The sequence below is a fragment of the Larus michahellis genome, chromosome 1 (assembly GCF_964199755.1).
Source record: "Larus michahellis chromosome 1, bLarMic1.1, whole genome shotgun sequence".
NCBI classification, from domain to species: domain Eukaryota; kingdom Metazoa; phylum Chordata; class Aves; order Charadriiformes; family Laridae; genus Larus; species Larus michahellis.
This window is the reverse complement of record NC_133896.1, coordinates 192203366-192227726: the sequence shown is the minus strand read 5'-3', so window position 1 is coordinate 192227726 and position 24361 is coordinate 192203366. Positions and strand designations below refer to the sequence as shown.

At 43.6% G+C, this 24361-nt stretch overlaps 2 protein-coding genes across 4 annotated transcripts; both read right to left on the bottom strand.

Annotated features, from left to right (window-relative positions):
- Positions 1 to 9461: 9461 nt before the first annotated feature.
- On the bottom strand, positions 9462 to 18373 carry KCNRG (potassium channel regulator). The gene is made up of 2 exons (XM_074566275.1): positions 15419 to 18373; positions 9462 to 13491 (listed from the first exon to the last, which is right to left on the bottom strand). Exons 1-2 carry the CDS (start codon positions 16018 to 16020, stop codon positions 13239 to 13241), a joined length of 855 nt encoding a protein of 284 aa, XP_074422376.1. The 5' UTR covers positions 16021 to 18373; the 3' UTR covers positions 9462 to 13238.
- TRIM13 (tripartite motif containing 13) lies at positions 13932 to 23288 on the bottom strand. Of its 3 annotated transcripts, none has more exons than XM_074566260.1 (2): positions 23041 to 23288; positions 13932 to 18910 (listed from the first exon to the last, which is right to left on the bottom strand). In XM_074566260.1, exon 2 carries the CDS (start codon positions 18905 to 18907, stop codon positions 17678 to 17680), a length of 1230 nt encoding a protein of 409 aa, XP_074422361.1. In that variant the 5' UTR covers positions 18908 to 18910; positions 23041 to 23288; the 3' UTR covers positions 13932 to 17677. The 3 variants fall into 3 exon arrangements, with proteins under 3 accessions (XP_074422361.1, XP_074422351.1, XP_074422342.1); XM_074566250.1 differs by lacking the exon at positions 23041 to 23288 and adding an exon at positions 22852 to 23024; XM_074566241.1 differs by lacking the exon at positions 23041 to 23288 and adding an exon at positions 22672 to 22748.
- Positions 23289 to 24361: the final 1073 nt, after the last annotated feature.

Here is a 24361-nt window from a genome sequence, read left to right as displayed (position 1 = left end):
GTACAGTTTTCCAAGAGGCTTGGTAAAACCTTATTTTTATTCATGTTTGCTTTGGTTTAATGTGTTCTTTTGTACGTGGCTTAAGTTGCTACTGGTGCAACTAGCTGCTTACTTCTGGTTTGTGTTTTCCAATGTTTTAAGACACCAAAAATGTTGTTCTTTAAAAGAAATAGATGTCTGAAATATTGGAAAATTGAAGGACACTCGCTAGCTATTTTGACTTCTTTTTTTAAGTGTTTGTAAAGGGAACCTATAATCTGCCTTGTAATGGTCGCTGTATAGCCATGTGGTGACGGAGTGCTGTAGATACTGTATGAATGTATGCAAGCACTTATTTTCTAGAATCTGATGATGTATCCATGTTTAAAAGGCACTATTTGTGGTTGCAATGGGTGACCCAAGGAAACTTTCCAGGAAGAACTCTCTGAGGCACAGGATCTTCTGCTCTGAGATAAACAATACAGAGGTGATCTCCTGCGTCAGGTATGGCCTAGGTTATAAAAGCTCGTCTTCATTTGAAGAATTTGATTTGTGGCTACAAATCCATAGCTGTAACAGTAGTAGAGAAACCGATGTGAGAGTTAGTCTTCTACTACAACTCAGAACAGAAGATTAGCATGATGCTGGTTAAGCCAAAGTGCTTAAGACATCTTTTTCTTTCTCCCCTTCCCCTTCAGTACACATTAAAAGATTTGATCGTAATCAGATATCTTATAACAGCTGGCAAAAACAACAGGGAGTAAGAATACATGTGTTGGAAGAGGGGGAATGGGAAAGACTGGGACAGACCAAAGAGCTGCTTAAAAATTGTCATGACCTACTAAAATCTATCAGAAGTGTTTAAGAAACTGGCTGAAGCCATCTCAAGGTGAGGGGACTCTCCTGAGGAACAGAAAACCTGGGCTTCAGGTTCTTCAGAAGCCCGAGGGGATTCAAGTTCGCATCTCCTTCATCCGAAGAAGTTGCCCACAGATGTTCCCCATCTTTCTTGTTAAATCAGGGATATTTGCAAGAAAAAGAATAGTAAGTCACAAAATGGTTTTGTTCAAAGGTTGTTGGCAGTGATAACTATTACTGTTAGCAGATGAAAGCAAGCTGCAGGTAGGATTTCAAAGGGTAATGGAATTTGCTTTTATTGGACTAACTGTGCAGTTCCTTGGAAGTTCCATATTCTTTTCCTAAGATGTTTCCTGAAGTAACAGTAAAATAAGCATACAATAAATATAAGTACCCATTAAAGCTCACTAAAGGAATACCTTATGTTTCCAGTAGATGAACACTGAGATAACCGAGTATTTGTGAATTGCATCACAGACTGCTATTATGCCAAAGTTCTGGTTTTTATTGCTAGAGAGAGCACCAGTAAAGGTGGCTTTAAACTGCTTTATGCTCCTACTTTCTCTAAAGCTGCTGAAGAGGGAGAACAGGGAGCAGCTAGCGGCGTTAAAGAATTTCATGGCTGCTCAACAACCAACAAGGGCATTCGCCTCTTCCCTCCTTCACTCTACTGTCAATTATTTTCTTTCTTTTTTGTTTATGTTTGAAGAGGCTTTTTGCCTTTTTGTTTTCTTGTTGTTTGTTTAGGGGTGGGGGAGTTATGACAGGAAGATTTACAATCTCCCTCCAAAGTTAATGGAATTCATAAGAGCCTGTTCTGGGTGGAGGAAGATTCAAATAACTTGCCCTGATCAGAAAAATTACAACATTTTTCCCCTTCTGAGGAGTGGTTACTTACTCCATTTCCCAGTTAGGATTAAATTTTAGGACTTCCTCAAGGCTCTTGGAGTATCTGTAATTTTTATTTTGTTCAAGCAATTCTAGTAGCTTAGAATATACACATTACTTGCAGAGCTGTGATATTGTGATCCCGTTATTTTATGCTTATTCAGGCATAAAGTAGCCTGAAAAGGCACTACCTTACACTATGAAAGTATCCTCAGTTACCTCTAAAACTGCACCTTTTTCTATTTAGCTGTGAACAGTTGTCCAGAGCAGTGGGTATTTTTAATGGTAAGTGACAAATTCTTAAATGTATCTCTATTTTTTTCACACTTATTTCAGAGTTCTTGTAAAAATAGCATCTGATCCCAGTGATTTATAATGTTTGAGTTTCTCAGGCTGCCAACAGTCTCTTCCTTTGAGACGTCTAGGCATGGTGAAACTACTCCGATTCGCCATAAAGCGTGTCCTTGGGATAGGAATTTCTCTGTCACCCCCTATATTAAAACCAAATAATTTATATTGAGCTTCTTTTCCTTTGCCAGTTTCTTTCATCCTCCTCTTGGTACTACATAGAGAAAACCAAAAAACCTCCTGGATTGAAATATCTTCTAAGAATATTTGGAATTCTTCATGTGTGTGTATTTGTGCACAGGCAGCACCTGTGAAAGCGAAAACTGTGTGTCTCTGTGCAAGAGTAGCGTTAATCCCACCATCTTCTTCTTCTAGCCTGGTGGCTACCAACAGAGCTTTCCATTAGCCAATTATATACCAGCCAGACTTAGAATCATAGAATTGCCTGGGGTTGGAGGGGACCTTTCAGATCATCAAGTCCAGCCATCAACCTAACTCTGACAAAACCCATCACTAAACCATATCTCTAAGCACTATGTCTCCCCGTCTTTTAAATACCTCCAGGGATGGCGCCTCAGCCACTTCCCTGGGCAGCCTGTGCCAATGCTTAATAACCCTTTCAGTGTAAAAAAATTTTCCTAATATCCAGCCTCCCCTGGCACAACTTGAGGCTGTTTCCTCTTGTCCTGTTTATTACTATGCACTAATTTATACTTATATTAATTAGTAAGTTTGGTTTTAGTTTTAGGAGCTGTAGCATTTCTGTTATTTTTCTGTTGGAGAAACTGCTTTAGCCTAGGAGGAATTCCGTATCAATGCAGACCCTATGAACAAGCGTGACCTCCCCTGCATTCATTTACTGTGTAATGTGGTGGTGTCATTAATGACTGTCCGCGTAAGATACATTTTACTTGGCTTGGTGAGCATCACATGAATCTTCTTAGAAGGCTGAGCAAGCGAAACATCTTGCCTCAAGATGTCACAAGCGATACAGGCACCTGGCCTCTGGTTCTAGTTTGCCTGAGCAGAAGCACTGAGAAAGACCAGAACTCTTTTGCTGTTCCCACTTCTTGCCCCAGGCTGTCAGCAAGTCTCCTAACATGGCTAGGCCTTGATTAGAGGGTGACAAGGAACAGAACATTTGCAAAGCATATCCTATTTTTCTCCTAAATAAATTCTTCTGAAGTTAAGCATAGCTCAAACCTGGGAACACCAGGCTGTCCGATGATGCAGAGTTGGAATTACCTTGGATATTTCATGGTATGTGGTCTGCAGTTCTTGGATCCCTCAGCAGCCATGATGCTAGAGCAGAAATTACCAGTAACACCAAAATTAATTCTGACAAGGTTGAATCACCTTTGGTCCTTCAGCTGAAAGCAGACAGCAATCCAGCACTCCCCTCTCAATTCAAGGCTCAGAATCACCCCATATAAGCCTCCATGGATGTCCAGCCTTTGGTGTTGATTCTCTACTCTGCTGGTACTGAGAGATCATTTTCAATCAATTTCCAGGGTCCTGTAGGACCAGTTCCATAGAAAATATTCCCGTGCTCGATCAGAAACAGAAGAAAACTGGAAGGCTGTTCTATGAGGTTCTCTTTAGCTGGACATTCTATGCTAGGTAGAGAGGTCAAGTGTGGCTCGCACTAGGGTGGCTTATAGAGATGGGAACTTCCTGCATTTTTCAGCATCTCTATATTCTCATTAACATGTTTTAAATGCCAAGGATCCTCGAGATGCCATCCAGACTTTCAGCTTCAGCCTTCAAAGAAAGCCTGTTACTGACATATCACCAGCTGTCAGAGTAACGTCCGTGTCCACGTTTCATTCCCTGTTTCTCACTACAAGGCAGCTCCTGACTCGTTACCTGCATCCAAGGAATACAAAGCCTTCAAAGATCCAATTGGCAGGACAGTTTTACCAAATACCAAAACCACTACTAAATGCCATCAGACTAAACATTGTCTCAGGACAGCCTTCTCTGGAAGGAAAGCTGTCTCCAATAACAGCAAAAATTGACACTTAGAGCAAAAAGACGACGAAGTTTTATCTTCCCAAAATGAGGGTCCCAGACTATAAAGCTGTACAAGCTAAATAAGGTATTAATTACTATTTGCAAATACTAATTTAAAATGGTAAGAATTGCCTCAGACATCCAAGGAGGAATTTAGATGTGGTGCAGTAGAGACCATTTATAGCAGTAACAACTTTTCCAGAGACGGACATCTCTATAAGGACAACTTCTTTATGGGTTTTCTGAAGTACGAGCAGCTATGCAGGGCTTTGTGATCTGTTTTGTATAGACAAGGTTGTGCACACTTGTCTTAGGTCCCCAAGAGAGTAAGTACCAGTTCCCAAGCATGGGCATCACCGAGCACAAGCTTTCCAACTGTACAGACCTACCTGCCCTCCAGCAAAGCAGCACAAGACTCAAAGAGACAAAAAATAACCCAACTTCCTTGTGCATAGCAGTTCACCTGCTTCTTTCATCAACGTGGAAGAGTTTCTGACTGTTTGATCTGGAACATTCAGGATGTTCCACCTTTTCCTTTCAGCCACTGAAGTGGTTTTATAACAGGTTAGTGCCTACCAGCTGCTACGGAGACAGGCTTGTGTATTCTATTTTAGTCACTCATTCACTTCGTTCTGTCCCAGGGTGTTTTAATGAGCGCATGTTAGATCATTAGTAACACCACTTCTTTTCCTACAGAAAGGGAGGGGAAAAGGTGGTAATGACTCAATTCCAGTACGGTGTTCGCTTTGGCTGTCCCGGATCTCAAGAGATGTGATTACGTACATCTGAAAGATCAGAAACGTAGTAATGTTCTCAGCCAGTAGTTTTTCATCACCAGATTAAAATGACCTGCTCTGAGTTTTAAAAAGAGCTATTTCCACATTATTATCCACCCAGCCTGAAGGAGCTGCATGGTCTTTGTAGCAGGAGTCATTGCCTCCGGTGGAAGATCTGTGTGCATGTCACCACTTGTTTCAGAAGAACAGAAATCATCATATCCTGAACGCTCCGGATGTGAACTCCTAAGAACTGTCATTAGATCCTGGACTCATGGCTATATCTTGGCACCAGGAGTAGACAAGAAGTCAGTACAGCAGATCCCTCCACAGAACATAGATGATCAAAACCACAGCAGACTGATGTTGCATTAGCCTTGTACAATTGTACAAATGTTCGGCTTTCCTATTCAATCTGAAAGCCTACCTCAGAAGTTCGGTGAGTGCATGTGTCAGGCACAAGCGACTGCTACAGCACAGCTTATGGGGCAAACTGTGGCCAAGGGAGCAGTCGCACAAGTGTCCCTGTGCCTGTTAGTGCATTTTCCAGCCAAGGTTCTGCAGAGGATCTCTGAAATGAAAGATGAGTCTAGCAAAAAGATGATCTTTTGCCTATCCTTTCTCCACGTGTATCGGTAGAGTTTTTGGGACTGCATATGAACACCATCGACTCTGGATTGCACTATCACACTTCAGTTGTCAATGAAAACTCTTCTTGAATAACAGCAGAAAACATCATTAGCCTAATCGAAGATGGGAGAAGGATCTTGGTTACATCAGGGACCATGCAGTTACAATTTTTCATTTACATGCTTGACATGGCCACGTTAATCATTAAGCCATTAAAGTGTTCCAGGGATCCACAGTTTACTGAGCCATCTTCAGAAGATAATGTTTTGAACAATCACAGGTAGCAAAGGAAAATTATACGGCTTAAGGATCAACTTGCAAATGGGTAAAACATAATGTAAACCAGCCTGTTCCAGAAGATGCATTCCCAGTTCATGGAAAATTAGGAACTTACTAATAGGGTTACTGCTCACCGTGCTGCAACTGGAATCAAAACAAAGGCGACCAACAGGAGGTATCCAGTAATTACCCAGGAGGCTTATAACCCCAGTGCTGCCTAAGCAGTGCTGGTATTCTGATCTTCACTTTGTCTATTCAGCCACCAAAAGCTTAGCTTCCATTTCCCAATGTGAGGTATCAACAAGATGAACCCATCTTATGTCGGGATCCTGCAGTGTTTCACTTCATAGCACAGATGCAGAACTGGCCTCCGAGAGAGAAATTTTGTTCTTCAGGTATGCAAACTATTGATGTAAGGTGTTCTGCAGATCCACTTACCTAACACATTGGGAAAAAAATAAATTGTCCCTGTAGTCTCATGAACATTTAAGTCTCCCATCTGAGTAATTCTGTGCCTTCTCCACGTTAGCAGCTATGACCCACCCATTCGTTCACCCCTATAAGATCTTCTGCTTTTCCTTGTCTGGTGGCGTTGAAATTCCTGACAGCTCTGTTAACTCTCCTCCCTTCAATACAATAAGTTGTGTCTCTTTGGTCCCACAAAGGCAGAAACTCTTTCCAGCTGAATTTTATTCCTTAATTCCTTGTTCCAAGAAGGGAGTTTGCTTTCTTCTGTGGATCTCTGCGTGCCCTTATCATGTAGCTTTTTCCTCTATTCCACCAGTTACCAGGCTGAGGAGCGAGCTGAAGACGTAGTAAAAAAAGATTCAGAGATTAAAGGACAGAAGGATCAGCATGCCTTCTGCTTGTTGTGGAATACAACATTGTAAATAAAATGGTGTGTCAGCGATTCCTTTATTACTCCATTTAGTTATCACTGGGGAACAAAACCGAAAGCCATAGACCAGTCTTTTCAGAAGGCCCTCAACAAAAGCTACAAACTGCCTTTGAAATTCAAAGAAACTTGAGTTTCTGACTCCAAAGTACTAGTAAAACCCGAGACTTGATGTTTCTAATCTATTGCCTGTTTTTCCAATGGAGAATCAGGATGGAAGGATGTTGCAACGTTTAATTCTTCACAGTTTCACCAAGCACTCAGCTGACCGGGTAGCAGAAACTTGCTTAGAAAGCAAAGCCCTGAATTCATTCTCTAAAGTAGACTTGTACACGTTATTCTTTCCAACCTTTAGGGCTACATTCATCATCTTTCTGACCAGAAAGAAGCCACCAATTATTGAACCATTGCATTAGAATGGAAACGGCGTAAGAATGGAGGAAGGCTTCCTGGAAAAATTTACACATCAGATCACACTTCAGGGGGTTATTTCAGCAGAAACGACACGATAGTCTAGAAAACTGACATTCCCCCCTTTTTTTTAATAGAAGTCAGATTTATTTGTGTTTTACGCGATGACTAGTGATTTACATCCCACCCACCCATTTGAGAATATTCAGGGCTCCAGGCGTATCTCCAGCCGGTTCCAGACTATTCAAATCATTGTTGGTCCATCCATTTACTAGTCACAACAAGGCCTTCTGTGACTAATTATGGCCTGACTGCAGCAGGAGAGGCAGCTTCAAAGAATGGGAATCTTCAGACGCACTAGCAGTTCCCTTGGTTCCCAAATCCTTTATTTATGTGGATTACATTGAGTTGACAGATTTAACCGGGCTGTTGAAGATATGGTCAAAGAAGCAGAGTCCCTCCCTTCCCTTTTATTGTCTTCTGAAGACATAACAGTCATACGCATCTGTCACTAGAGAGAGGAAGTTCTCCATCACTGTGCTTGATTTGGGCTTTTATACGCTGTTTCAGTAGCATCTGGGAATATATCGATATAATATTTGGTAGGGAGTTGTATTTCCTCGTGATGCGCCATAAATCTTTTACTGTAGATACTCCCACTGTTTATTGTTGAAAATCAATAAAAATAAACCCTGTAAAGTTAAAGCCTGGCAATGGTTCAGCACAAATCAGAGGGAAGGAGTAAGAGGCAATGAGTCTCCCTCCCCCTCTTGGATAGTTCCCAGCTTGTTTCCCAATGAATATTCAATAACACTTTCCAGCAAGCTGGGAACAAATTTTTTTAAAACAAATATTCAAAGTTATGAGCGCTCCATTGTGATCTTAAAACAGGACTTCTCGTCCACTTCAGCGGCTTTCTGGTATTGAGTTCAGCTGTGGATCAAAACGGAGTGTCGCCCGGATTGTCTGTTGGATATACCTTAGATTTTTCCCCTCCAGAGACAGACAAAAGCACATCAGCCTTGCTCAGCTCAGATTAAAGGAGGTATTTTTGAGCATCGGAAAACTGGAAACTAACCAAAATCGGTAAAAAGCGGGAACAGCCCAATGTGGAGAAAAGACTCTCCGAAGTCAGCACAGAAGTTACTACCCCCGTTTGCAAGCCTGTAGAAGCAGGGCAGGACGCAATTACTCCACCATCATTCTTTTGCCGCATGGCTATTAATTCCTCGCATACTGCATCTTAGGGGGGAGTCTTCTACTGTTTTCATGAGATTCAACTATGCAGGGAAGTGAAAAATAGCTTGGAATTATTTAGTAAAGGGAAAAACTTCCCAGTACTAAGGCCAGCAGGAAGAGATGAATCTTTTTTAGTCTAAATAGTACCAATTGCAATAGCTTCACTTAAACTTCTCTCCTTAATCAATTATACAATCTTATGAGCGCTGACTGTAGAACCTGTAAGAATGCAGTGACTGCACTTCCTAAAAGAACAAAATCCCCCCTGAATTGTCATATTGAAATCAATACCCAAAGAACAGGAAGGTGTTTCACGTCAGACTCTCTCCTCCCTGGTATCAGCAGATTCCGGAACAATTCAGGTGATAAATAAATGACAGGTCCCCAAAAGAGATAAGAAGGACATAAAAGAACTTCCCAGTATGTGAAGAAGCAGACAAAAAGTTACTTAAAAGCACAAAAATGTAATCAATTACTATGAAAGGAAGCCAACACGGTGCAAGAACAAGGGGACGGAAAAAGAGAGTTGCCTCTATCCTGTTGGGATACCCAACAGGCATCACAGGACTGTATTGAAAAAGCCCTTGATAGCCTTGAATATAGAAATACAGGATGAAATCCAACTATAAAGGAGGGGAAAGTGACTAAAGTAAGAAAGAAAATACAAGGCAAATAAGGTGGTGTCCTTCCGAATCATCTGCCTTTTGCAAATCTCGCAGCAAGCTATCAGACAGACGATCAAGCTATTTAAACAATCTTCTGCCATGTAAACTGCAGTCCGTGTGGGACACAGAACGACGGCGTGATCTTACCTTTTTGTTTCCTTTCCCTCTAGTGACTTTACTGTTCTGGGAGTCCACTTGTGTCTTCAAAAGCAGAAGAGAGAGCTCACTGCTCGCCCTAAGAGAACAAGAGGGCTGTCCCCCAGCACTGCGGCACTCGGTTTCTAGCATCTCAGGCAGTGGAACAGTTCGTACATTTTTGCTGAATCCAAGGAGGAATAAAAAGGCAAATACAGCAGTAAGTGCACTGAAATCAACAGATTTTGCACCTTCCCAGGAAAAAGGAATTCTCTTGAGAAAGTTGGCAATGGCTGGAAGAAGCGGATCGTGTCAGTGATCACAAATTCCAACTTCACTGGAAAAAAAATGTCTAAATGTTTCAAAATCCCATTCCTATTTAATCAAAACCAGAGCTAGATGCGAGCGATCAGAGCTCCTGGTTCTGTCGTATGCAAAAGCAGGACCAAGCCACCAACAATACGCTCTAGTCCAGCAGAGATCGTATTGTGAGATACCAGGGTTGACTTTGCCTGCCAAGACTTGGGTGAAAGTACTCAGTTTAACACATAATCTGTTTTTTTGACCAGAAGGCTTTTAAAATCCCTCAGACTCGTAGCGAATCCGGGCTCCCGTCAGACAAAGTCGCTTCTACTCGTACAGCCATTGTTTTCTGTGGAAACGCACCAGTGTGAACCACTCTGCTGATGACACGTGACAGAGTCTGCTCTCGGCTGCGTCGCTGCCTGTTTGGGACCTCAGAAGGGAAAGTGCAGTAAAAATATCGGCCATTGTTTCTTCTAAATAACTGCCTCAGTGCCTGCGGGATGCGCTGCGCACTGCTCCGAAGAGGGCACAGGAAAATTGCCATCCTGGTTCAGCAACACTTTTAAAGTAACATAAACAATCTCGCAAGGTGGAGGGCAGCATCTACTTCAGGCCAGCTGAAGAGCCTCCTAGTAAATTGATGCTATTTATATATTAATTTTTCTGCAAACGAACATACTTTCACTCCTTCCTTTGTGATTACTGACATTTAGTTGTAGCTTGAAGCTACACCGCCTGTAGCTCTACCATTGCTGCTTCCACTTTCTGTCTAAAGAAATCCAGGAAGCTTCTTTCCTTTGGAGAACCAGCTTAATACCAAATTATCTTCAGGTAAAAGTCATGGGCATCCTAATAGTTTCAGTCAGACACTTTCACCAGATTTCTGTCAGGTTACTGACACACACACAGGCTCTCAAACTTAATTAAGCAACTATCAGTTAAAAACAAAACAAACCAAAAGCATTCTATAAGAGCCTGGTCACGTTCCCTGCAGGTGCACAAGTGACAGAAGGCGACACTTCTCAACTCAGTGCTAAGTAAGAATAAATGCTAGAAGAATTTTGGGAATCCAAACTTGCCAACAGTCACATGCTTCGCTTCCAAAAGAGGCACAGTCTCACAGTACGCCCTTGGACGAGGTGAAGGTAAAGCTCGTATCATGGAATCATAGAATCGCAGAATGGTTCGGGTTGGAAGGGACCTTAAAGGTCACCTAGTTCCAACCCCCCTGCCATGGGCAGGGACACCTCCCACTAGACCAGGCTGCTCAAAGCCCCATCCAACCTGTACTTGCACTGCTGTATTTTTCCAGAGCCAAAATATTGCATTCACCGAATGATGTTTGTGCTGAATAAAAATTAACCCACGGGGGGAATCAGAAAGTGTTCAGCACTCGCACGTCCCAAGTTGTTACTGAAATGGTTGTACCAAACGTTCATTTTGCCAAAGCTGTAGAGCATGACTGATGGCATAGGTTAAAACTCCAGGACTTTTCAAAAATGGAAATATTTCTTATTTTCTTTCACTTTATTAAAAAAAAAAAAAAAAGTAATCCAAACTTCAATTTTCAAAGTGGCTGCTACAGGAAGGAAAATAAGCCCACTACGTCTGCGGTAGGTAAAGTAGCCTAACGTTGTTACTACAAGGGGTTCTGAAACTAGTCTTAGTTACAGTGCTGCTATCAGCGATCATTTAAGGCGTGATGTTTAAATACAGCCTCAAATCCATTTTTTTTCCTTTCCCTGTAAAAAATTGTCACTTTTGTCTTGTGTTTCTCACTATTACTGTTAAGTCTCTTCACCAACAACATTCACAGTCACTGACTCACTCAATACTCCTCATTGTTGGTTTCAGTTTTACCTCAATTTGAGGAATGGGAACTTTTCTGGAAAGTCAGTACATGGACCTCAAAATGAACTTAGAAAACAAGTAGCATTGTCTTTGTAGTACAGCAACCTGCTGGGATGGCCGTCCCACACAGCTTGCCTGCTGCGTCACCCGAACGCTGCCATCAACAGCCTGACCTCAAAGTCCACCATTATAGTCAGACCTTCACAGAAGGTCTTCGCAGAATCATGGAACAGGCCAGGCTGGAAGGGACCTCGAAAGATGATCTGGTCCAACATGCTATGGGAAGGGGGGCCCAGGCGAGGTGATCTGGCACCCTGTCCAGTCACATCTTGAGAACCTCCATAATGTGGACTCCACCACCTCCCTGGGGAGGTCGTTCCAGTGAATGATGGTTCTCACTATAAAAAAATTCTTGTATCAAGACACATACAAACATATTGAACAAATATGAATATATTGACACTATTGAAAAAAAAAAAATCCTGTTTGAACTGAAAGCGTCCACTCTTACGTTCCTCAACTACATTATATAACCTGTAAGCAGCGTAGGAGATGTAGTCCCACAATCACGTTATTCTCAACCCAGAAAGCTCTAGAACAAGCAAAGAGACCTCTTTGTTGACACCAAACTTCTGAACTTGTGTCAAGCTAAAATGCACTACGGTGGTTGCAAAAGAAGTGTCCGATAGTGGCACCACCAGCCTGGGAAGATCCATTCCATTGAAACTCCTAAGGGCAAGAAACAGATGGGTGATTCCCACCAGCCACCCCCATTATTAAGTGCTGCAAATAAAGTAATAAATTCATATTTTAAAGCTAATGAAAAGCCAGATGTAATTAGTCAGACAAGAAAGCCCAAACAAGCTCTACTTGCCTGTTTGTAACTTTGGAAAGATGGTGTTTTATCAACAACAAAAGTCAGACTCAAATAATGAATCCTTGAAGTTAATGTATCTTCCTTCCCTGCCTTGAAGGGAGGACAAAAGATTCTTAATTTATAAGGCCTCATTAACTTACCTCTCCTGGTACCTGAGCTAATTTTGGCATCTTTATACAAAGCGTTGTACAGGGCTAACATTCACAAGGCTTTTAAAGCCACTTCCGCCAAGCCTTCCTCCTAAATATGTTTTGCACTTAACAAGTGTTAGGAAATCCCTTATACTACTTTGTTTAAAATTGTACGAACTCTTCCATCTGAAGGACTGCTTATTACATTTTCATTCTTTTTATAGTTAAAGGTCTGAAAATGAACTGACCCTTTGTTCACAAAAGACCTTTATCGTTTAATTCTCAGCACTGAAAAGCAGCCTTTGGAGCGGGAGGAGAGGACAGAGGAGTTTTTTGCAAGCGACAGTAACACCTTATTTCAGGGACACTGGTGGTGGCTTCACAAAGCCACTTTCTCGTGGCTGGAGCCACACAGCAACACAACTTGGGATGTTTCCATTACGCTGCTTTCCGCTCGCTGCAAGAGAATCAGTCTATTACGCTACAAGTAGAAGCGATATTCAATCGTTGGGGTTTGCGTTCCTCCTCCAGCCGCTTCTCCGAGCTGCTGGGATGACAGCTGTGTCAAGCCGTTATTTCTTCACGTGTTATCATGTATTTAAAATCTACTTACAGATTAGCACAGAACATAAGAACGATTTTCTAGAAGGGATGGCTGATTTTTTGCGAGTTCCAATAAAAATTTTAGCCACAGAGAAAAACAAAAGCAACCCTTGAAAATGCTGGAATCTGGTCCACAAAACCAGTATTGAATCTGTGTCTCTTTTATTTGGAGTTGAACAGGGTGGAGCGGTAAAAGGCAGGAAAGCATTTTTTTTTTCCAAATACTTGAAAAAAAAAAAATATTGTTTGTTTGTTACTTCCCTCAATAGTCGCAGTTTCAAACAAGCCAACAGAAAAAGGCCACGAGTGGCGACACACCCCTCTTCCACCTTCAAAAGATGAAAGGAAAAGGCTTTATTTCCCTTTCTGCGCTTGGCTTCTCTTTGCCTGTGCTGCCCCGGAGCTCCCTGGGGTTTGGCTGACCCTGACGGTGAGGCCTGGTGGTCTCCTCATCCTTTCAAAACTGTAGCATTCGACTTTTTCTTCACTGGAGACTGTCCTGGTGCTTATGAGGCGAAATCCGTCTTTGAGCAAAGTGTCAAGCAGCAGGCCTAGCACATTAGTACCGTTAATCAGCTTTCTATTATCAGGCTTTACGGAAACATACCTAAAATAAGAAAAAAGCAGTTACAACACACTTTAGTTACTTCCTGAAGGATGGAATGAATTTTTTTAAAAACAAACCAGGTCCTCAGATGGTGCAGGTCAGCACAGCTGCACAGGTTTGCAGCAACCAAGGTTCTGGATAGCTTTTTTCCTTCCTTTGAGGACAATTTAACTCTTTCCCTTGTTATAAGAACAGTAATTCTCAATTTGTCCAGTTACATGTTGGGTAAGAAGCAGTTCTCTTTCACCCCCACACCAAAACTTACTTACTTACTTAAGAAATAGCTGTGATGATAACCTCCGTCTCATTTCATTTAATGGAAGAGAGGTGAGTGGCGTGCCCGAAATAATGCCGCAACAGGTTTTCAGGTAAGAGTAAATGATGGAAAGGACAGTGAAGTCACGTTCACCCCAACAGCATCAACTTCTCATCACACGGGATCTCTCTCTACAAACAGTGACATTTATTGCAAAGGTACCTTGTACAGCAGGTCTTGTGGTAACGAGTACGAAAATCGGTCTCACATTGCCTCAAATGATTTTGCGTGATATAAAGTACAGTTTAAGAACCTATCCAGACATTTCGAGGAACAGAAGTCAGGTAAAAATACTATTACAAAATACATCATCTGACAGGGGTGAAACTGTTCCACACTTCAGAGGAAAGTACACCAAACATTCATGGAAAGCACAAAAAAAGTGAAAGAGTCCATGTCACCACAAAGGCCGAGTCGATAGAAATTCAGCAGGCAACAGAACCAAACTCAACTTGTTTCATTACTCAAGATAAATTTTTCTATTGATCTGCAGAGGAAAATTTTTTACGAAGTCTGAAGAAATAAAGGAAAGAATCAGGAATTTTTTCCCCACTATTTAAGTTGCCATAACTCAACCCATTGTTAGTCCATTAAAATTAGTAATAATTATACAGTTAAGGTTTGGCACATAAATATACGCTGCTTCGCAAACGCAAAGTAGTTTTTCTTCTACTTGCTTAGCTAAAAAAAGCTAGAAGAAAGATAAACTTTATTATTTTTTTAAAATAATCAAAAGACTGCCACGTTGATTCATATATTCAAAGAGAATAACCCTTTTGAAAATATTTCAATGAAACTTCCATAAAATTCCAGATGTTCTAACAGCCACAGAGGACAAATTAGGTTACTTTTTCTTATACAGTAAGAACGTGTCTCCATACAATAGAGACATTCAGCAAAAGCCTGTTTAAAAAATGTAAGTTGTCCTTAGAATACGATACTGCTATCACAAAAATCACTGATATAGCGTAATCTTAATAAAAACAGTACCTGGCTCTGAATTCAAAGAAAACCCACTGTGTAGCATATAGTTAATCTGCCCCTTCTCCCCCCCCCCCAGTAAAAGGTTCTACAAAAGCTTTCCAGTCCCTGAATTGCTATCTTAGTTCCACTGGTGTTTTTAACCCTGTTTAGCCATTCTCTTTTTCCACTTTTCCGTATTAAAGTCTTTTGGACCATGAGCTACTGGAGATTTTAGGCTTCCCCAGAACTTCACTCCTTATTTGTTTCCTTTGCTTCATTTTACTCCGTGTTTTTCAAGTCCTCTAGAAGGTCACTGATGCCATGAAATTCTAAAGTCTGTGAGAGCGAGTGAGGAGGAAAGGGCAGAGAGAGACAGAAAGACCCAACAGAACTCGAAAACAAACATCGAGAACAGTATTTTAGAAAGCTGAAGAACAGGCAAATCAGTGTAACAGAAAATAAACTGGGTATTTCAGAACTAGAAAAAGATAACATTGAACTAGCAACAAAAAAGGAAACGTGTTTCTTTTCTCAGACAGCTGTCCGATAGTTTCTTTAAAATGAGCTATGCTAGCACGAAGTGTGTACTTCATGATCTAGAAGTCACAAAGGCATTTCCATATTGAGAAGTCACACTAGGAAGAGTACCTGGCCACAAACTGGTCACCAGCAGAGTAGTCGGTACCACACTGAAAAACCAAGTCGTGATGAGAAGGTCTTTCCAAAGGAAGTGGAACGAGTGGTTTCTGAGAAGGAAAAGGGCTGTTCCAGCTCTGTCCTGACTGCTGCCCTGCGAACACAGTGATCTGTTCAGACAGGGTCTCAACAGTAGTACTGCAGGAACCAAAGATCCGGAAAAAGGCCTGCATCTCTTGGAGAGAAAAACGCACTTCCAAGATCTCCAGCCTCGGCTTCAGCAAGTGTTCCTGGCTCAGGAGGTCAGCCAGAGGGTAGAGCCCATAGAATTCTGCTTCTCTCTGCAGCCTCTGATAGTCTGAGAAATCAGTAGGTAAGGAAACCTGGAGAGTCCTCAAGAAGTCCATGATGTAAGTAAACAAAGTTCCATCTCTGTCCACAAAAAACTCTCCATTCAGCAGTTTAAATTCCTGGTCATCATCATTCAACATCCGTGCCAGCCTGGACTCAGGGAACTGCTGCAAGGTAGAAGCCCGGGTTACAAATCTCACACCTCCCACACTCAGAATGACCACCTCTCGATTACTCATCACTCTCAGACACGCAAGAATCATAACTCTCTGATCTACGTGTCTGTGACTTGATCTTTCCTAAACTGCAGGGCATCTGCAGCTCCCCGAACCATTCAGTGCTTTTTAGCAAGCGTTTGGAGCGAGGTGTGGAGCAGCGACAGGACTCCCAGGCAACAAAGATGTAAATATCATGCACAATCGTTTTGTTTGCAGGGCTCGGTTGCTCGGAAACTATGATTCTTGGAATTTAATGTTTAATTTTTGAAATTAACAGCTTGCAGGGACTGACAGTGAAGGAAGACAGTAACTTGACCGTCACAACTTATTAAACCTTGAGAGAGGCCAATGAATATCCACGAAGTAGGACACGAATTACATTTGTTTCCTGGAAATGTCAACTAAATGTTTTCATTCTATATATTGCTGTTCATAGAACCACTGCAAAAAGAGGTTAGATGTGCTTCAAGCAATATATTTCAGTATCATGTGCTCTTAAAGAAGGGCACTTCAGAGAACTCAAGCTTACGGTTCACTTTAAATCACTGTTATCCTACAGCCAAGTCAATACACTCAGAAAATTCAATTAATTCCTGAAACAAGGTACACAAAAATACAGTAACAGTAGGAGAGCCTACATATGTTCGAGTGCTAAAGCACTTCCAAACACCAACAACATCCATACTCCTGTCACGTCACGCACTCTGTTCCAAGGAATCATCCCACCTTTTTCCCCAGCAACCTGAATTACAATCTGGAGAGACAGAGAGGGACATGACAGAAACTGCTCTACCTGCCACCACCTTGGCAGAGCTACAGCAGGAGCCGCCTTCCTGTGGCTGATCCCTGCGTGCTTTGCACTGCACTGAACTGCTCACACTAAGGCCACCTTTTAAGAAAGCGTGGCTTCAGAGGAACATGGATCTAAGAAGACTGCTCAGTCACCCCAACAATTTGATGTTGGAAAAGTAAACTGCAAAGTATGTACTACCTGCAAAGTACATACTATATTGCACCTTGTTCTTCTCTTACCAGCCTCAACTGATTTTTCTTACCCCTAGAATTTATGCTTGCTCTGAAGATACATTTTTGTATAGAACATGTAAACAATAACCAATATCTACAGTAATCTGAATGCACGGGGTAATTACAACATTTGGTTATACAAAAAAATACATATATCTATTTCAGTGAGAGGTAACATCCTCAGATAGAAAGTGGTTCCCGAATGTGAATGATGCTCTTTGTATTCTGCAGTGGAAGGGCAGTCCTCAACAAGCCTCTCAGTGTAGCGCTCTTCTCCATTCCAACTGTTCTTCCTCTTTCCAAACCACCTCCCAGTTAGACAAAAAATTTTTTCTCATGTTTTAGGAAGTGACACTTTTTATCTTATTCTACAATTACATTAACATTAAACTAAGTACACAGTTTGGCCCTATATTTTGGTAATAAAAATGATTTATAGTGAATAATATTCCTATAATCACCACTGGAAGAAGAATCCAGAAACAATGTGTTTTTCAAAGCTTCATTTCATCTTCCAGTTTATCAGTGCTCAAAATATGTGAGCAGTATGAATGTTTTGGAAACATTTTGATTCTTTGAATGTTTTTACTGGAAGTCTTAAAAACCCAATTAATTTTAAGAGGTTCTATGTTTTCTTCACCAGATCTCTCTCAGTTCTTATATTTCAGCAGGGACTTCACAACAGTTTATACTTGCACACAAACTGTGCAACATTATCCAGTACCACCAATGTATAGTTTTTACACTTTTCTCTTAGAAGTGAAGCTCCATCTGTCATCTGTTCCCAGTAAAAGACTGCATGATCTGCTATCTCCACTGTATCTGCCAAATAGGACAAGCTAATTGTAAAGAACTGAGATTTCCAGCACTGGAGATTGTCAACGACTGACTCCACAAAGGACATTCTGGTAACAGCAAGAATAAGCAAGCAAATAAGAGAGGTCACTATAAATCTGCGCGAAAAGACCGAGGGAATCTTGAATTTAAGAGTGTTGTTTTCCTGAGGCAAGGAAAGTTTGTCCACATCAACTAGTTTTATTCCATTCCACTGGCTGGTATCAAAGCTCTTCATTGTAGGGCTGATGTCCACGCTGGAACAAGGTAAAGGGGTTTCTTTGAGCACCTTGATTTTTTCCCTGAACTCCTGCATCTGTTGCAGAAATATAATGGGTTCAGACACATCTTTGAAGGCCTCTGCGATGTTAAAAGCCATCCGTTGCTCTTGCAGAATTGTGTTCAGTTTATTGATTTCTGGATCATAGGCCTGCATGACTGCAAGCTTCATGGTCTCAAAGTCAGAGAGAATCTCATTTCGTTTCTGCTCCAGCGTGTGCTGCAGCTTCTCAAAGAACTCCTTCACTTTGTCAGAATCTTTGGTCAGCATCTGCAGAGCTTTCCTCTTACTGGTTTCTAAGGTATCCAGCCGCGAGAGGGCATCTCCACAACGCCAAGTTTCAAAGCCCTGAAACAGGGTTTCAAAAGCCCGCTTCTCCTGGGAATAAGCTTCTTCAATAGAACAGAAAACATGCTTTGTGTGGTCACCACGGGTGGCACAAACCCCACAGATCAGCTGCATGTCTGTCCGGCAAAAAATGTTGAGGGGTTGCCCGCTGTGCACTTTGCACACAGGCATTTTCGGAGTCACTTTGATTTTGTTATACTTCTCCACAATACCTTTCAGGGAATAGTTGACCTGCAAGCTGTTGACTCCAGTAACAGGAGTTTCCTTCCTGCACGTGGGGCACTTGAAAGGGGATGGCCTCCAAAGCACATTCCGCACATTTCCTTCAAGGATTCCTTCCAGACACTTTCTGCAGAAATTGTGTGAACAGGGCAGGACACGAGGATCATCAAACAGGCTACAGCAAATGGGACAGGTGAGATCTTCCTCTAGGAGCTCCATCATATCCTAGAAAAGAGAAGAAAGATGGTAACAAAACTTACAAAAATTTATTTCTCCTCCAGAGAAACCATGCAAAACCCAATCTCCACCTGAGACACATCTCAGTAACAAAAGGATCTACTTTTTTCTCCACTATCCTTAAGACAGAGCCTCAGCTGGGTTTTTGCAGCCAGTCCAGTTAGCTGTGGTATCTGGCCACCAGATGGCAGGCACATGAACAACTCGGTGTCCAAGCAGAACCACGTTTGGGTTCTCAGCTAGAAATGCAGGAAAAGATGGCTTGCCAAACCCAGCAAGGACTTCGAATGAAAATAACTCATGTGCTCATAATAACAGTTCAACACTTACATCTTTCCTCACTGATGCAATACCCAGAAACTGGATTTTCACAAAAGATACCCAGCCGATACACCCTGCTAAGATTTGATTACTCTCTGGTTGTTTAACTCATCCAAACCTCACAGTTTCAAACCCCTGCACTGCTACCGTAAGAAGGCAGTGTTACAGGTGACTGAAAAAGCCCAGCTTCAGAATTTCTTCAGCTACAGAAGATGTGATGTGGCTCTTTGCTCCACCTGCAAAGCCAAAGGAGAGTCACCATTCACTTAAAAAAGTTACCTTTTCTCTTGCTCCTGCAATATTTGTAAATAACCAAGTGACCGTGTTATTGTTGAGCTATTCGGCACAAAGTTAAAATACTTAAAGGACCGCTGCCCATAATCCTTGATAACTCATCATGAAACAAAACTGTTAACCATTTTCACTCATTTGCAATCTCTATTTCCAACTCCATTCTCACAGCATTCATGCCTTGGCAATTTCTTTTTGTGGACAGCACCTACAGAAGAGGATTTATCATGTAGCCCTTTCTACTGGGAAGTCTCAGCGAAGTGATCCAGCGCACTACCCCCCCAGTGCCTCTAACCAAAGCCAAGTTCTCAGATGCAGACACCTTATAACTTATAGCATGCTCTAAGAAAACAAATTGCTAATAAAGACCAAAATGGGTGACAGTTTGTATCAGCCAAAACTCTCACTTAGTTTTGAGCTATAATTAGAAAGATGCTTCCCTTGAATAAATTCCTTCCGTATTATACAATATGTATTTGTATATATATATATGTAATAAAATTATAAATTAAAAGAGGCAACACAGAAAAGAGCGTCAAAGTACTGCTGTGACAGCAAGGCATATGAATAAGCTCTTTTAATTAGTTTTGATGTTATTACTAAGGTTTCTGTCCCCTCAACGAAATATAAAGTGGTGTCGTGGGAGCCAAGAGGAGAGCTGCAAGGGAAGATCCATGCTGCACAGGACAAGAAGAGCAATAAAATCAATACCACTGATTCAAGGAAAGCAAAGATCACTACAGGGAAGAAAGGCGAGGTCAATTCTGAGTTTCTTTCACAAGAGGACCGATACAGTCCCAGCGAGGCTTCACAGGAAAAGCCATTCTTGAGAGGCATAAGCAAACCTCCCACGCCTTTCCAGTGACGAGGAGGAGGGGTATTCTCCGTGCTTGTTTGAATAAGGAGAGTTTGAAAAAGTTGCCAGCTTTTCCACTCAGTCTCAGGACTAAGGTCATCAGGCAGAAGGTGGCACTTTTACAGCTAGGGACAATGCCCCAGAGAAAAGGTCTAATGATTCCATTTACCACCTAAGGTTTCCTGTAAGACCACAGACCCCATTCAGAAACTTCATTTTCTCTGAGAAGAAAGTAATTTTGAAGCATCTCTCAATGCTAGAACAAGCAACATTTCTCTTCCATCCTCTTCCTACTGCTAAAAAAATGGGATGACGGGAAGACAATGATTTTTCCCCTATACTCCTGCTCTTTCCAACTTGTCCTCACAGCTTTTAGCCACAATAGCAGCACAAAGATCAGTTTTGCTCTTAAGAGGACAATAACTACAAAACTAAAATGACAGTTCTCCATCTTTTAGTAAATGGAAATTCACAGTGCAGAAAATATTTGCTCTGGTCTGTCTCCTTTACCAGGGGGAATTTTACTTCTTAGTTAATGGGAGCTGGAAAAGCAGCTTTGCATGCCTGACAGTGAGGACTGCAAACCGCTGCAGAAAATGCTTACTACAACATGTTCCATCAAAATTGCAGGACAAACACTGAAGACTTTCATGCTCCTAAAAATACAAAATACATACACAAAAACGTTTCATGATCCAAATAAAACTGTCCTGTTGCATTCCAACCCCACTTATCCAATTAAATAATTATGCTTTATATATATAACAGCATTTCAAAACCATTATATGGCATCATTAAAACCCCCGGGTTTTAAAAAAAGCAATGGGCAAGTCTGTGAGCTTTTTTTTTTAGCAGTAACACCAAACAAAAAAATACTGAAGACTTGTATGACTGGTTGGGACAGCTGAACTTCTGTCTTCTTTAGGACATTAATTTCACAGAGTAAGTTGTCTGTGGATTGAAACATGCCTTTGTAGTAGCACCTTGGGACATGCAAGAGGAACTACAGCAACATTTCAGCTTCTCCATTGGAAATTTCTCTGTGTAACTTCTGATGCAGGCTTGGATGGCCCACTTTTCTTCCTTTACCTGAGCTACATAAACTCTCTGGGTACAAACCCAGCAGATGTCACCCATCAGAAAGAGCAACATGCACAGTTCTATCATTAGGAATAAGAATGGCAAAACAAATCAAACTATAAATGCAAAACCAACCGCAATAGCTTTTTCCCACACTCCAGAAAGAAATGCATTTAGCATGCTTCTCAGCACTGAAGTTGGTTTATCAGCCAGCAGCAGGCTGAAAGCAAAACCAAAATTTCACCAAGCTTCAAACAAAACAAAAAGATAGCTGCTCTTGAATTACAAGTTTCCTGTAATGGCGTGTAAATATTCTAAATAAAACTTGACCAAGTCAGACTGCATTTCCACAAGCAGCTAAGCTAGTCAGAAGAGGTCTCATCTCCCTTCCCCGTCAGGACCTCCTATGAGCAATTTCACCAGCGTTCTGTCAGACCGGGGTGTTGAATCAGCAAAAAAAGGGTCCCGTACAGGTAAGGCAGGAGGAAGGGAGATGGGAGCTCCTCCTTCCAGCAGCGATGATCTTTAATCTTTACTCTGCTCAACCTATCGAGAGGAAACACAACCTAATGGAGGGTCAGAGTAGACATTTTAACACGGAACAATTGACCTCCAGGTGCAGTAGGTACCCAGGAGATGAAAAAGAGCTGAGGAAAGTGGCCATGCTTTAAACCTGTTATTTCATGGCCAAAGTTTTTTCCAGGACCACGAGGTAGATCCAACACGTTCAGCCTTCGGAAAGCTAGAGAGGCCTGGAGAAATACGCAATCCGGGTTCAGTGCAGCCACAGCCCCACAAATACCGTGTTTCATTGACACAGTCTGACAGACTGCCCAGCGCAGGACACAGGGGCAGCGCCAACCCATGCTCCTGCCATCGCCTCCTCGTCCCTCTGCCCAGGCAGGCGCTCCCTCCCTGCCTCTGGTTACAGCCTCTCTCCTGACGGGCGCAATCCCCGACACCCGCATAAATGATGGCTGGTCCGGCCGCGCTCCCCGGGGGTCGCGGGGGAGCGGCCCTGAGAGCCAGCCTGTGCCTCGCAGAGAATAACGCGGCAGCGGGCCTTATGCAGGAGCGGGGCTGCGAACGGAGCCAAGGGCGACGGCCGCAGCAGCCCGCCGCCTCACAACGCCGCGGCCTTCACTCGCCCAGCCGGGCCTGCCCCTCCTGCCGCCGCCGCCCCCGACCCCCCCCTACTCACCATGCCGGGCCGGGGCTGCCGGGCAGGCCGGAGAAGCGGGCTGCCTCGGCCGCCCACACCGTCCCCAGCCACCGCCCCCCTCCGGGCCCGAGGCCGGCGCTCCCGCCCCTTCCCCCGCCGCCCGGCCCGGCCCGGCCCGGCCCGGCTCGGCTCGGTCCGGCCCAGCGCCCCCCCTCTCACCTCGGCGAGCTGCGGCGGCGCGGTCAGCGGCAACGGGCGATGCCAAGGGCCGCCATCCGCCGGCCGCCCCGCCGCACGCCCCTCCCCGCCACCGCCGCTCGGCCCAGGAGGGGTGGGCAGGCCCCGGCCCGCAGCAGCGACCGGCCGGGAGCTGCCGCCCGCCGGCCGGGACGGCGTGCGCCCACCCACCTTGGCCGGCGGCCGCCGATCTAGCCGCGGGGCAGGAGCCGCTGCGGCTCTTCCTCCTCCGCCTGTGGCGAGGCAGGGAAAGCCCCCGGGGCTGCCGGGGGAGAGGAGCGGGCGGCCTGGCTGCCGGGCGGCGGCTGCTGCTGGCCTCAGCCGCTGGCCTCAGCCTGCAGCCCAGAGCGGGCCGCCTGTGCCTGCGCCCAGAGATTTACGGGTTTCTGTTGTTCATTAACTCTGCTAAATTAGACTTCAGACTGCAGCTCAGGGGTGCGCGTGGCGCAGCCTAAGGAGGAGCGCTGCTGGGTAGCAATCCCGCTGAGCGCCTTCCACCTCCCGAAAGCTTTTATTAAAAAACCCCATCATTTTAGCCAGATATCCGTATGTGCTTCGTAAAAGGATGGAGACGCATTTCTGTTTGCTTTAGCGCACTGGCTGTACCATTTCCTACTGGTGAGTCTTGCGGAGAGTAACGCAGCCTGTCAGACCTGCAGGTTTCACACAGTGACACCGACTCGTCCCAGGGAGACAGATGGAGCAGGAGGGATCCCATGTCCGCCTGGGAGGACCCTCTAGTTACAGGTCTGTGAAAATGGGGCTGAAAGTGCCCAGACTACAGAGAACCTTTGCAGTTCTTAACTTTTTTGCAGCCCTTCTTACAGTTCTCAGTCAACGTAACAGCTCCTGCATCAAAGCCAAACTGAACTTACTTTTGAGTTAGACTTTGTGGAAGCCTACATCAAAAGCTGTTCCAAAACGCACGTACTCTGCCTCCCGCATCCCTATCACTCCCTGCTCTTCACTCACCCACTGCAGTCACGTCACTCATCAGCACAGAGGAGACGATTTGGGACTACCCACATATGTAACGTCACAGGCTAGACCCTATTCCTATCCAATGAAGCTCCCTCTTCCAGTCGTTCAAGAATCTAGATTTCAAAAGCCACTCAATAACATGCCAAGGCTGTGGTTCCCCAATTTACTGCAGCCAGAAGAGGAAGAGCACTCCTCTTCCTTGCTTTCCCTCCTCCTGCCTCCGTCTGAGCTGGCCTGCCCTCTCAGCTGGACTCAACAGGAACAGTTTGGCCAAGGACAAATATTTTCAAAAATCCCCTTCGGAGTGCTGTCACACTTGTGCATTTCATCCACTATCTACATGGGAATGGTCCCAGAAGGTTGAGCTGCTGCTCTCTTTGCCCGGAGAAGCTGTAGATGCCCCATCCCTGGAAGTGTTCAAGGCCAGGCTGGATGGGGCTTTGAGCAGCCTGGTCTAGTGGGAGGTGTCCCTGCCCATGGCAGGGGGTTGGAACTGGATGATCTTTAAGGT